This window comes from Rhinoraja longicauda, chromosome 3 (genome assembly GCF_053455715.1).
Source record: "Rhinoraja longicauda isolate Sanriku21f chromosome 3, sRhiLon1.1, whole genome shotgun sequence".
Taxonomy (NCBI): Eukaryota; Metazoa; Chordata; class Chondrichthyes; order Rajiformes; family Arhynchobatidae; genus Rhinoraja; species Rhinoraja longicauda.
Window position 1 is genome coordinate 86,255,772 of NC_135955.1, and position 13,428 is coordinate 86,269,199.

General features: G+C 44.2%; 1 protein-coding gene across 1 annotated transcript in view; it reads right to left on the reverse strand.

Moving 5' to 3' along the window:
* The window catches only part of msh3 (mutS homolog 3 (E. coli)), a 254,529-nt gene that overhangs the window by 194,243 nt on the left and 46,858 nt on the right, over positions 1 to 13,428 (reverse strand). Inside the window, exons 9-11 of the mRNA XM_078396561.1 lie at positions 12,314 to 12,426; positions 7,798 to 7,912; positions 1,510 to 1,594 (exon numbers count right to left, since the gene is read on the reverse strand). Of these exons, the coding sequence (XP_078252687.1) occupies positions 1,510 to 1,594; positions 7,798 to 7,912; positions 12,314 to 12,426 (313 nt within the window). The remainder of the gene's footprint in view (positions 1 to 1,509; positions 1,595 to 7,797; positions 7,913 to 12,313; positions 12,427 to 13,428) is intronic.

A 13,428-nucleotide genomic window follows, 5' to 3' on the forward strand; every position in this document is an offset into this window, starting at 1 on the left:
CAAAAGATGCTACAGAGGCAGATACAATTACAATGTTTAATAGATATTTGGACAGGTTCATGGATGGAACAGATTTAGACCCTGTATGAGCCAAATAGTACTACCTCAGATACCTCAGATACCTCATCCATCTTGGCGAGTTGGGCCAAAGGGCCTGTTTCACAGATGGCCTCTCTGTCTACAGTAGGATCTGGACCCAAAATGTCACCTATTCCTTTTCTCCAGAGATGCTGCCTGACCCGCTGAATTACTCCAGCATTTTGTGTCCATCTTTTGGCCTGTTCCAGTGGTCTATGGCGATTGTTTGGCAAATCAGCCTGCTTGATTGTCACCCCATCAATCATCCACCTCTACATTAATACAGCACAGTATCTGTGATTTCTTCCATGTACAAAATAGGCGACTTCAATAGCACCTCCGAAACCTGCTACTCCTACTACCAAGATGGGCAGCAGCTGCTTTATAACACCACTTACGCAAGGGAGCAAAACACAAAGTGCTGGAGAAACTAGAGGGTCAGACAGCATCGGGGGGGGGGGGGGTGGGGGGGGGGTGGGGGGGGAGGAACGGACAGACAACATTTCTGGCAGGGACCGAATCAGTCTAAAGAAGGAAGACTGACACAAAATGCTGGAGTAACTCAGCGGGACAGGCAGCATCTCTGGAGAGAAGCAATGGGTGACGTTTCGGATCGAGACCCTTCTTCAGACTGAGTCACCCATTCCTTCTTTCCAGAGATGCTGCCGGTCCCGCTGACTTACTCCTGCATTTCGTGTATAGGAGGAAAAACTTTTTCAGTCAGAGAGATGTGAATCTGTGGAATTCTCTGCCTCAGAAGGCAGTGGAGGCCAATTCTCTGAATGCATTCAAGAGAGAGCTAGATAGAGCTTTTAAGGATAGCGGAGTCAGGGGGTATGGGGAGAAGGCAGGAACGGGGTACTGACTGAGAATGATCAGCCATGATCACATTGAATGGCGGTGCTGGCTCGAAGGTCCGAATGGCCTCCTCCTGCACCCATTGTCTGTTGCCTATTGTCTATCTTTGCTGTCAATCAGCATCTGCAGTTCCTTCGTACACATTCAGTCTCAAGACGGATGCTGACCCAAAGCGTCGCCTGTCTATTCCCTTCGCAGACAGTAGTTGTCGACTGTAGCTCCTCCAGCATTTTGTGTGTTTTGTTCAAGGTTCCAGCAAGGAATAAAAAAACTTTTTCATTGTACCTGTGACAAACTAAAATAAACTAACATCTGTGGCCTCTTGTGTCTCCATATCACGGGTCTCTCTTTGCCACTAGGTTTAATATTCTCTAACTCCCAGCCCAACATAATTGTGGGAGCAGCTTCACCTTCACCAGACTGCAGTGCGTCAAGAGGGCAGCTCACCATCACATTCCCAAAAGCAATTAGGGATGGGCGATAAATGGCAGTGTTGACAACAACGCCTAGATCCTTAAAAGCGAATAAATATATATTTTTAATGCAATATTTAATTTCACTCTTTCCTCTTACCTGGTTTTGTAAAATTTCCAAGTTCTTTAGAGTTGTCCCATTGATTGACATCGAAGAGGACTCTTCAGAGAACTTGCTCAGGTTACTAGTCAAAAAAAGTGCTCGTATTATTATTGAAGAGACAAAGAAAATCTCTAATGCATTCATCATTTGCTCAGTTATCTGATCAAATTGCCATTTGCTTTTGATTCCTTTGAACAAATGCTTTCTCTCTCACTATGACTTCATCGTGCTTTCCTTTGTCATTAGTGCAAACAAAACAAAAATCAAAAATGAAAACATAAAACATGATAGTAGAATTAGGCCATTTGGCCCATCAAGTCTACTCCGCCATTCAATCATGGCTGATCTATCTCTCCCTCCTAACCCCATTCTCCTGCCTTCTCCCCATAACCTGTACTAATCAAAAATTTATCTATCTCTGCCTTAAAAATATCCTTCTTTAGCAAAAGAATTCCCCAGATTCACCACCCCCTGACTGAAGAAATCTCTCCTCATCTCCTTCTTAAAAGAAAATCATAAGTATGCAGCTGAATCTGAGGAATTAATGATAGATCAGATATTTTGTTACACAGGGGGGAGGGGGATTGGGGGGGGAGGCAAGGAAGAACCTTTTTAAAGTGGTTGGAAACATATGAAATATTATCTATTCTCTTCAGATACTAATCAACTGCCATTTCCAAAATTTTCTTCCAACCGTGGATACTTGACATGGGGCCGTTTTCAAGATGGCGGAGGACAGAGAAGAGGGTCGGCGCTGCCAGAACAGGCCTTTAAGGTCAAGGCTGCTCTCTTAAGAATAGTGAAACTTTGTTGGCGTCAGAAAGGTGGTGGCTCTTCGTGTATAGTCTCGGTGAAGACAACTATTGTATTACAATCATTGCACCTTTGTACTTATAATGATTGTGCTTTTTATCTATGATATGATTTTACTGGATTGTCTGCCAAACAAAGATTTTCACTGTGCCTAGGTTCATAAGTACATGCAACAAAGTATCATCGGAGTCTATTGGATTCTTGTTTTTAGTAAATCATATACGAAGATGGATCTCTAAGTAATTTTGAGTTAGTTTAGTTTAGAGATTCAGCGTGAAACAGGCCCTTCAGCCCACCAAGACCGCACTGACCAGCGAATCCAGCACACTAACACTATCCTACACACACTGGGGACAATTTACAATTTTACCAAGCCATTTAACCTACAAACCTATACGTGTTTGGAATGTGGGAAGAAACCGGAGCATCCAGAGAAAGCCCATGCGGTCACGGGGAGAACGTACAAACAGCACCCATAGTTAGGATCGAACCTGGGACCCTGGCATTGTAAGGCAGCAACTCCACCAGTGAGCCACCGTGCCACCCCTAAAGTTATAGCTTACCATAGAAGGGTCTCGACTCAGAGCAAGTTGCTGAGAAATCCAAACAAAAATATGCATTTTGTTTGTCTGGTAAGAACTACAAGCTCCAGCTCATCGTTGGAATCTGCCCAACTACAAGCCTGGAAAGCCTATGTGCAGGTAGGCAGCGTTAAAAGGACTCGCGGGCAAACAATAATTTAATGGAATTTCATGGGTTCAGGTCAACAGCTAAAGAAGCACAATTGCAAGCACAGAATACCATCAACCTTCACATTACATGCATGTATAGAATCCTCCAACTGAAGTACTGACTAGCAAAGGCATTTGTCCCTCTCCCCTGACTCTCAGTCTGAAGAAGGGTCTCGACCCGAAACGTCACCCATTTCTTCTCTCCTGAGATGCTGCCTGTCCTGCTGAGTTGCCCCAGCATTTTGTGAATAAACACCTTTGATTTGTACCAGCATCTGCAGTTATTTTCTTATACTACTTTGTGTGGGAAGGAACTGCAGATGCTGGTTTACACCGAAGATAGACACAAAATGTTGGAGCAACTCAGCGGGACAGGCAGCATCTCTGGAGAGAAGGAATTCTCTGAATGCATTCAAGAGAGAGCTGGATAGAGCTCTTAAGGATAGCGGACTCAGGGGGTATGGGGAGAAAGCAGGAACGGGGTACTGATTGAGAATGATCAGCCATACATTGAATGGCGGTGCTGGCTCGAAGGGCCGAATGGCCTCCTCCTGCACCAATTGTCTATTGTCTATTGAATGGGTGACTTTTCAGGTCGAGACCCTTCTTCGGACTGAGAGTCAGGTGAGAGGGAGCCGAGATATGGAAGGGCAGGATGTGCATTTTATCTTATGATCTTACCGACTTGTGTAAGAGCAGGTTCAGCAGACTGCACCTCTCCACTGCCATCCTTATCCCACAAGATACTCCGCGTCAGGCTAATTAGATTCTGAACTCCACTGTGCTAACAATATAACTGAGCTGAGTTAGATCTTGTCCGCACGGCAATCTCGAGGGCTAGCTTCTTCGACAGCAAGCCACAACAGTAGCTAATCAACAATTAGGTCAACAGCTTTGAATTGCTGTTCACAATTTTATCATCATCATTCACAAAAATGCTGGGAAAATTAACTCATCAGTTCACAGCTTAGCCCTTATTAGATGATGATGAGACTTCAAAAACACTTTTTCTCTAAAGCTCTTAGGCTGTGGCTTGTGAAAGGTGCACGTTCGATAATCATAAGCTCATAAGGTCACAAGTGAGAGGAACAGAATTGGGCCATTCGGCCCATCAAGTCTATTCTGCCACTCAAACATTGGCTGATCAATCTCTCCCTCCTAACCTCATTCTCCTGCCTTCTCCCCATAACCCCTGACACCCATGCTTATCAAGAATCTATCTATCTCTGCCGTAAAAATATCCACTGACTTGGCCTTCACAGCCTTCTGTGGCAAATAATTCCACAGATTACCCACCAACTCATGCAATGTAGGCTTTGCAATGTGATACATTTACCCAGAACAACAAAAACAACAATTTGCATTTACAAATGTTGAAGGTGCTCTATAAAACCAGCATAATTATGGGTTCCTGTATATGCACATTCCTTGTATATGCACATACTTGGCCAATAAACTTGGTCATTCATTCATTTATTTGGTTTCAGTTAAGCGGTGTGAAAGGGGGAACCCAAGGTAGAAATGTATCATCCAGTCGTTTGGAATCTGGAAAGGCTCTGCGGAGAGTAGTGCGTTCGGCTGAACGCACCATGGGAACTACACTCGCCCCCCTGCAGGACCTATACATCAGGAGGTGCAGATCCAGAGCCAGCAACATTATGGGGGACCCCTACCACCCCAGCAACGGACTGTTCCAGCTGCTACGGTCAGGCAAACGCCTCCGCTATCACGCTGCGAAAACAGAGAGGATGAGACGAATGTTTCTTCCCACAGGCCATCAGGACTGTTAACTCTCATATCACCAGGGACTAATTTAATTTACTGTATTAATTTATTTTTTGTGTTGAAAATTGTTTTTCTATTCTGTTTTGTAGTTTAGCACAATCCGCAGGCGTTGCCACTTTCATTTCACTGCACATCTTGTAGATGTATGTGACAAATAAAGTTGACTTGACTTGACTTGACTTGGAACACACTGCCTGAGAGCATAGTGTCTGGTGGAGGCAGCTAATATCAAGACAAGCTCTTGAGAAGGCCATCGTCCAAGCGCTGGTAAACAGGGCGAATGTTCACAGGTACTTAATAACTGGCATGAATATGGTGGATAACAGGGCTTGTTCAGTTTAGTTTAGAGATACAGCGCGGAAACAGGTCCTTCGGCCCACCGAGTCCACACCGACCAGTGATCCCCACACATTAACACTACCCTACACACACTAGGGACAATTTTACATTTATACCAAGCCAATTAACCTACAAACCTGAATGTCTTTGGAGTGCGGGAGGAAACCGGAACACCCGTAGAAAACCCACGCAGGTCACAGGGAGAATGTACAAACAGCACCTGGAGTCAGTATCGAACCTGGGTCGTTTGCGCTGTCAGGCAGTAGCTCTACCTCTGCCACCCTTCTTCACTGTACAACTCTGGGGCATGCTATTTAAACAAAATTATTCCATAGCTTTCAGCTTTTTAAAACACATTCATTTCTAAACCCTTGAACTACCATATCATATTGATGTTCAAAGTTCCTCAAATCAAATAATCTGACAATCCACATTTTAATTTTAAACTCCCACTTCCATTTGTGTGTTGCTAATCTCAAATTATTTGATGACAGTACAAATGAACGACTGTGAATCACTAGGGTCATTAACACGCAACCACACAAGTGACGCAATACTCTCCTCTTTATGGTGAATATTAAACAAAACTGATAGCAAAGGAGATCAATCTTCATATCATATGAAACGGATGAGGCGTGCCAAGTTTCCCAGCAAGCCAAACCAAAACTCCACGCAAGTAATTCAACTTTTGCTAACATCAAAATCTGCAAATCCCTACTACTGAAGAAAAGACACAAAATGCTGGAGTCACTCAGTGGGTCAGGCAGCATCCCTAGAGAACATGGAGGTGATGTTTCGGGTCAGGACCCTTCAAAACCCTACTATTACTCTAATGAAACGAAAGCATGAATTCAAATCAATTCATATTACTTTTAATATTACTTGGACATAAGGCAACTCCCATCAAGTTATTAAAACATGCTCTTCCAGATATGATAACGAGGTTGGTTGCTGATGGTTCGCCAAAGCCTTTCAAGTAACCAAACAAAATGTCCTCAGGTATCTGCTTTTCTCTGCACCTCGGTACACGTGACAATAAACTAAACAAAACTAAAGCTGCCCCAGACTACACCCAAACATACCTGCCTCTACAACTCAATGGTGAGTGAACAGAAATGCTAACCATTACTGACACTTCCTCTTGGGAGGTAGGCACAAAATTCTTCAGACTGAAGAAGGGTCTCGACCTGAATCACCTATTCCTTCTCACCAGAGATGCTGCCTGGCCCGCTGAGTTACTCCAGCATTCTGTGTCTACCTTCGATTTAAACCAGCATCTGCAGTTCTTTCCTACACACTTCCTCTTGGGACTTGGGAGTGCTGGTGCACGATTCCCAAAAAGTCCATTTGCAAGTCGAATCGGTCGTAAGGAAGACAAATGCAACGTTAGCATTTATTTCGAGGGGACCAGAGTGCAAAAAAAACAGGGATGTAGTGCTGAGGCTTAATCGGGCACTGATCAGATCGCATTTGGAGTATTGTGAACAGCTTTGGGCCCCATATCTGAGAAAGGATCCGCTGTCGTTGAAGAGGTTTACGAGAATGATCCCAGGTATGATTGGGTTAATATATGATGAGCGTTGAAAGGCACTGGGCCTGGTCCATCGAGTCTATACACAATACAATACAATATATCAAGTGCGCCGGTGAGTAATGGAATTCAACTTCTGGTAGTCACGGGTCTCAGTGAGATAAGGAATCCAACCTCTGGTAGTCACGGGTCTCAGTGAGATAAGGTACTGACAAGTGACCTAGGGTAACCAAGTGAGTAGACAGCGCCTGCGTAATAAGGTATAGAATATTGAAATACACGCCCACTGGTGAGTGGAATCTAATTAACATGAACATGCGATGTATGTAACAGGGCGTAACGGTTAGATTGTGCACCTCATCCTCCTGATCCAATCAGGAGGGGAGGGAGGGGTAAGTGCGCCGGTCTAGGGGATATAAGGAACATGTGGAACTTGCCTCGGTGTGTCTCTGGAGTGAGAGGCACCTGGCTCTGCAGACTCGATAATAAAAGTTTGCTTGCTTCTAAGACTTTGTCCTCTTGAGTGGTGATTGTGAGCATACACTACATCTCACAATTGTCATTGTACAGGGGTACAATGTCTTTATTATCATTGTACCACCATTCAATCATGGTTGATTAATCTCTCCCTCTCATCCCCATTCTCCTGCCTTTGCCCCACAACCCATGACACCCGTACTAATCAAGAATCTATCTGTCTCCGCTTTAAACGGCCTCCGTTCATTCCCCTCTGACTAAAGAAACTCCTCATCATCTCCTTTCTAAAGTGACACCCTTTTATTCTGATGTTGTATCCTCAGGTTCTAGACTCTCCCACCAGTGGAAACATCCTTTCCACATCCACTCGATCCACGCATTTCAATATTCAGTAAGTTTCAATGTGGTCCCCCCTCACCTGTCTAAACTCCAGCAAGTAGAGGATTGTTAATGTACTAATCTGTGCACCGAAACACTGATCATCACCAAGAATTTCCCTTCTAGTTATGTACAGACATCTGGCAATGCAGCTCAAGTTTGGAAGTGCAGGGGCACTGTTGCAAATCAAGATACAAATCAAAATATGTAACCCATTCTCCCCAAGCTCACCTTAGGTTCTTTAGTACCTTCTCCAATTTGAATTCGGATAGATATTTGATGACTGCTCCCAAACAGGAAACAACAGGCATCTTCAAAGTTAATAAGGTGGATAATTGTCGTGATTCTGCAAAACAAAATGCATCTCTTCAGTATAGTGGCACATGACAACTCATGGCGCTGAACATCAGCCGAGTACATGGTGGCACAGTGGTACAGCGGTAGAGCTGCTGCCTTACAGCGCCAGAGACCCGGTTTCGATCCTGACTACGGGTGCTGCTTATACGGAGTTTGTACGTTCTCCCCGTGACCTGCATGGGTTTTCTCCGAGATCTTCGGTTTCCTCCAACACTCCAAAGACGTATGGGTTTGTAGGTTAATTGGCTTGGTATAAATGTAGATTGTCTCCAGTGTGTGTAGGATAGTGCTCGTGTATGGGGGAAAAAAATCGCTGGTCGGTGCGGATTCGATGGGCCAGTGGGCCTGTTTCCGTGCTGTATCTCTAAACTAAATCTCTAAAATAAACTGGGCGGCACAGCGGTAGAGTTACTGCTTTACAGCGCTTGCAGCGCCAGAGACCCGGGTTTGATCCTGACTCTGTGCGCCGTCTGTACGGAGTTTGTACGTTCTCCCAGTGACCTGCGTGGGTTTTCTTCGAGATCTTCGGTTTCCTCCCACACTCCAAAGACGTACAGGTTTGAAGGTTAATTGGTTTGGTATAAGTGTAAAAATTGGCCCTAATGCGTGTGTAGGATAGTATTAATGTGCGGGGATCACTGGTCGGCGCGGCCACTGTGGGCCAAAGGGCCTGTTTTCACGCTGTATCTCTATACTACATCTCTAAACCAGCAGGTGGGGCGGGGGGGGGGGGCACGTGTGGCGGCAGGCAGTAGAGAGGACTATTCAGTACCTTTGTAGCTTTGTCGGCACCAACACGTGCGTGCAAAACAAAGCATCTCACTGTACCTAGGTACATGTGGCAATAAAGTATAATTCATTCATGTCCAGTAGTTACTTGTTATAGTCTCTTGCCCAGAGTAGGTGAATCGAGGACCAGAGGGCATATGTTTAAGGTGAAGAGGAAACAATTTAATAGGAATCTGAGGGGTAATGTTTTCATACAATGGATGGTGGGTGCATGGAACAAGCTGACAGTTGAGGCTGGGACTATCCTAACATTTAAGAAACAGTTAACAGGTACGTGGATAGGACAGGTTTGGAGGGATATGGACCAAACTCGGGCAGGTGGGACTAGTCAAGATGGGACATTTATTCTCAAAATGCTGGAGTAACTCAGCAGGTCAGGCAGCATCTCAGGAGAGAAGGAATGGGTGACGTTTCGGGTCGAGACCCTTCTTCAGCGTAGATGGGACATGTTGACCGGTGTGGGCAAGTTGGGCCGAAGGGCCCGTTTCCTTGAACCACAAAAGATTCAAATCTAATCCACCAAGTGCAACTTCAACACCATTGGGATGCATGAAGCTGGCCATTTCCCCACCAACTCTGAATGGAGCCATCAATGTTCCACACTTGCAGGCGAGGATGTGCCGTGCCACAAGTCCAGAGGCTGCGCCACATGTCCAGGTAAGCCAAACAGCTGTTTGTTGGACTCCGCTGAAGTCCACCAGAGGGTCAATTAAACCAGGATGGGCCGAAGGGCCTAATTCTACTCCTATGACCTTAGGATCAAACCAAGGAGCCCGCCTCTGCAACCCAATGCCAACTAGACCTGGTACAAGATTGGAAACACGTTTCATTTGGATTGGAAATCCTAGCATGGGGATTGGCAAGATGAAAGGTCACACCAGTTTTAGAATAATCAGCCTGAAGAAGGGTCCCAACCTAAAAAGCCATCAATTCATGTTCTCCAGAGATGCTGCCTGACCCGCTGAGTTAGTAAAGCATTTTGAGCCCTTTATTTGTAAACCAGAATCTGTAGTTCCTTGTAATATAATGTACATATAATATATCCTGGTGTTTTTAATTATTGTTTCAATGTACAGAGATACAGCGCGGAAACAGGCCCTTCAGCCCATCAAGTCCTCGCTGACCAGCAATCCCCATAGACTAATACTATCCTATACACGAGAGACAACTTTAACCGAAGCAAATTAACGTACAAACCTGCACGTCTTTGGAGTGTGGAAGCAAAAAGGAGCACCGGAGAAATCCCACGCAGGTCACAGGGAGAACATACAAACTCCGTACAGACAGCATCCGTAGTTATGATCAAACCTGGGTCTCTGGCGCTGTAAGGCAGCAACTCTACTGCTGCGCTACCATGGCTTTTAAAAAGCTTTTTAAAAAATGTGCAAAATGTCTCTGTAATCAGAGACTAAAAACTCCCACAAAGCCTTCAGTACTCTGAAAGTCAAGGTACCATCCCCTCGAAATGAAAACAATTATCTAAAGCCAGCATAGACTTAGCAGCAACTGCTGATCTAGGAAGCTTGATGAAAAAAAAGATTTAAGAAATGTTATATGTTAAAAAGAAAGAAATGTACAAAATTGAAACAAGGACCTGCAGATGCTGGTTTACAAAAAAGGACAAAGTGCTGGAATAACTCTCAATAGACAATAGACAATAGGTGCAGGGGGAGGCCATTCGGCCCTTCGAGCCAGCACCGCCATTCAATGTGATCATGGCTGATCATTCTCAATTAGTACCCCGTTCCTGCCTTCTCCCCATACCCCCTGACTCCGCTATCCTTAAGAGTTCTATCTAGCTCTCTCTTGAATGCATTCAGAGAATTGGCTTCCACTGCCTTCTGACGCAGAGAATTCCACAGATTCACAACTCTATGACTGAAAACGTTTTTCCTCATCTCAGTTCTAAATGGCCTACCCCTTATTCTTAAAACTGTGGCCCCTTGTTCTGGACTCCCCCAACATTGGGAACATGTTTCCTGCCTCTAACATGTCCAACCCCTTAATAATCTTATACGTTTCGATAAGATCTCCTTTCATCCTTCTAAATTCCAGTGTATACAAGCCTAGTCGCTCCAGTCTTTCAACATTCTTCAAAGATGCTCCAGTCTTTCAACATAGTTCTCAACGAACTAACAATGATCTATTCAACATTGTCCTTGATCTGCATTCCCTTTGTCCTGTTTTCACAGCTTACACTTCCTTATCTACACAGTTCCTGATCCATGTACCGCCCACTCCCCTGACATCAGTCTGAAGAAGGGTCTCGACCTGAAACGTCACCCATTACTTCTCTCCCGAGATGCTGCCCGACCTGCTGAGTTACTCCAGCATTTTGTGTCTTTCTGGAATAACTCAGCAGGTCAGGTTGTATCGCAGGAGAACAAGGATAGGCGACATTTCAGGTCGGGACTTCTTCTGACTGACAGGAGTCCGCAATGAGATTAGAAAGTGTATCTTAAATCCACAAATTACCTAAACATTTCCATCAAAGTTTCAAAATGTTCACGCCTCTTGCCTGATATTTTTGCTATCAGTCCCATACATGCACATCAAGAGAAAAAACTCACTTGCATCCTCCATCAGGGTTCTCTGGTGATTGGAAAATGCATGTGTAGGACATTTGGAGCCTGCTTATTTTGCAAGCAGAATTCCAGCAGAAATGCAACAAATGCTCACGGCTGCAATGGGCCTCTGTGGCCAGCTGCAGTTGGGACTGCAAAATGGCGCCAAAATGGCGGCCCTTGCATATGGACTCGGTGGGCTGCTCACTACATACTGTACTGACCAGGGGGATTGTGTTATTGATCTGTGTGCAAAAAATGTATTTCACTGTACCTGGTACACGTGACAATAAAGAAACCATTGACCATTGCTGCCTACCTCCCAGCAAAGAACTACCGACAGCATCCACAATGCTGTGCAGATAGAATTAAAGGACGTTCTTTCAGGAAGGAGATGAGGAGAAATTTCTTTAATCAGATGGCGGTGAATCTGTGGAATTCTTTGCCACAGAAGGCTGTGGAGGCCAAGTCAGCAGAAATTTTTAAGGCAGAGATAGACAGATTACTTGATTAGTACAGGTGTCAGGGGTTATGGGTAGAAGGCAGGAGAATGGGGTGAGGAGGGAGAGATAGATCAGCCATGATTGAATGACAGAGTAGACTTGATGGGCCAAATGGCCTAATTCTGCTCCTACCACTTGTGCCCATATATATCCATTGCATAAGGAAATTAAATCAGAGGCTAACAGAGACTGTCATTGGCCTGCACAACCCAAATAATCATGTAATGATGTAGCTTTTCAATATAATCAAGTGGATGTTTCAGGGAGCAATTAGATGTAAAGCACACTACTCTTAGACTGGGTCATGTGTAAGGATTGTAGCCTACCTTCCCTAAATGGACACCAGTGAACTAACAGAGCTTTCACAACAAACAAATTGTATTGCCATCACTGTTAATCACTATCTTTAAAGACTCGATTATTGAAGTTTCTTAATTTAAGTTATCAAGTTCTCATGGTGAAATTCAAACCCGTGCTTTTGAATTGCTGATATTCTCGGTGATTTAACCCAACTTGACCACTGCAACACTGTACCTGAAAGATCAGAAGCTCCGGGGGCATAGAACTCAGAGACTAGTTGGAAAGCATTTGTGTACTCAAAATGGAATTTGTCCATCCGCTCGACACGAATTCTGTCATCACCCAAGCTGAAAGGAAACAAAAATGGCCATGGACAACGCTTTTCAATCAATTATACAATTTTAAATATATACATTTGCACGAAGAAGCACGAGTGTTTTAAGAACACAAGAAATCATCACCAACTGTGCAAAGCAATTCTTGGATCAGAAAAGGACATAAAGTGCTGGAGTCATTCTGCGGGTCAGACAGCATCTCTGGAGATCATTGAAACGCGAGAAGGGTCTCAACCCACATCGTCACCAACCCTTGCTCTTCAGAAGGGTCTCAACCCAAAACGTCACCCATCCATGTTCCCCAGAGTTGCTTCTTGGCCTGCTGAGTTACACCAGCACTCGGTGTTCTTTTACAGATCAAGCAGCATCAACAGTTCCTTGTTTACACATTCTTGGATCAAGTATGAAAAAGTTCAAAAGTCTCCGTCACTTTTTGAAACTTCACTTTTTGCTTAGAGACTTAATTCTCTTGGACGGTTCATCGCAAACTGAGACAATCTCAGCATCCAGAATTAGATCTGCTCAAATATTAAAAGCCAATTTGAAATTAAATCAACACATTCAGTCCTGTCATTAAAAGCAGAACTGAAATGTTGCCATGGTTTCCTTAAAATCCAGCTAATTAACTGTCTGTCTCCACCAATGAAAGTGCCTGATCTATCTGCAGTTACAAACATCTGAATGTGCACACTGCCAGGAAAACAGAAAAGCTCTCCAAAATAAAAGATATTCAAAAACAATACGCCACTCGTGAAAAATCGTTTGGACTGAAGTATTACTTTACATAATAGGCCCATTTAACATAAAAGGCCATTTTAAATAATATCATATTATTCATAATGTAAATAGGATTCACTGTCACCTCTTGTTAAGGCGGAAATTAAAATCCCGGGTGGCATCAGAATAACAAGAGGGTATAAAATGCACGAATTTACAGCCTGGCTTGTTGATCATAAATTGCCCTTTGCTGTCGGCTTGTACCATAGCTTTGCAACATCTCCCAACCAGTTGAAT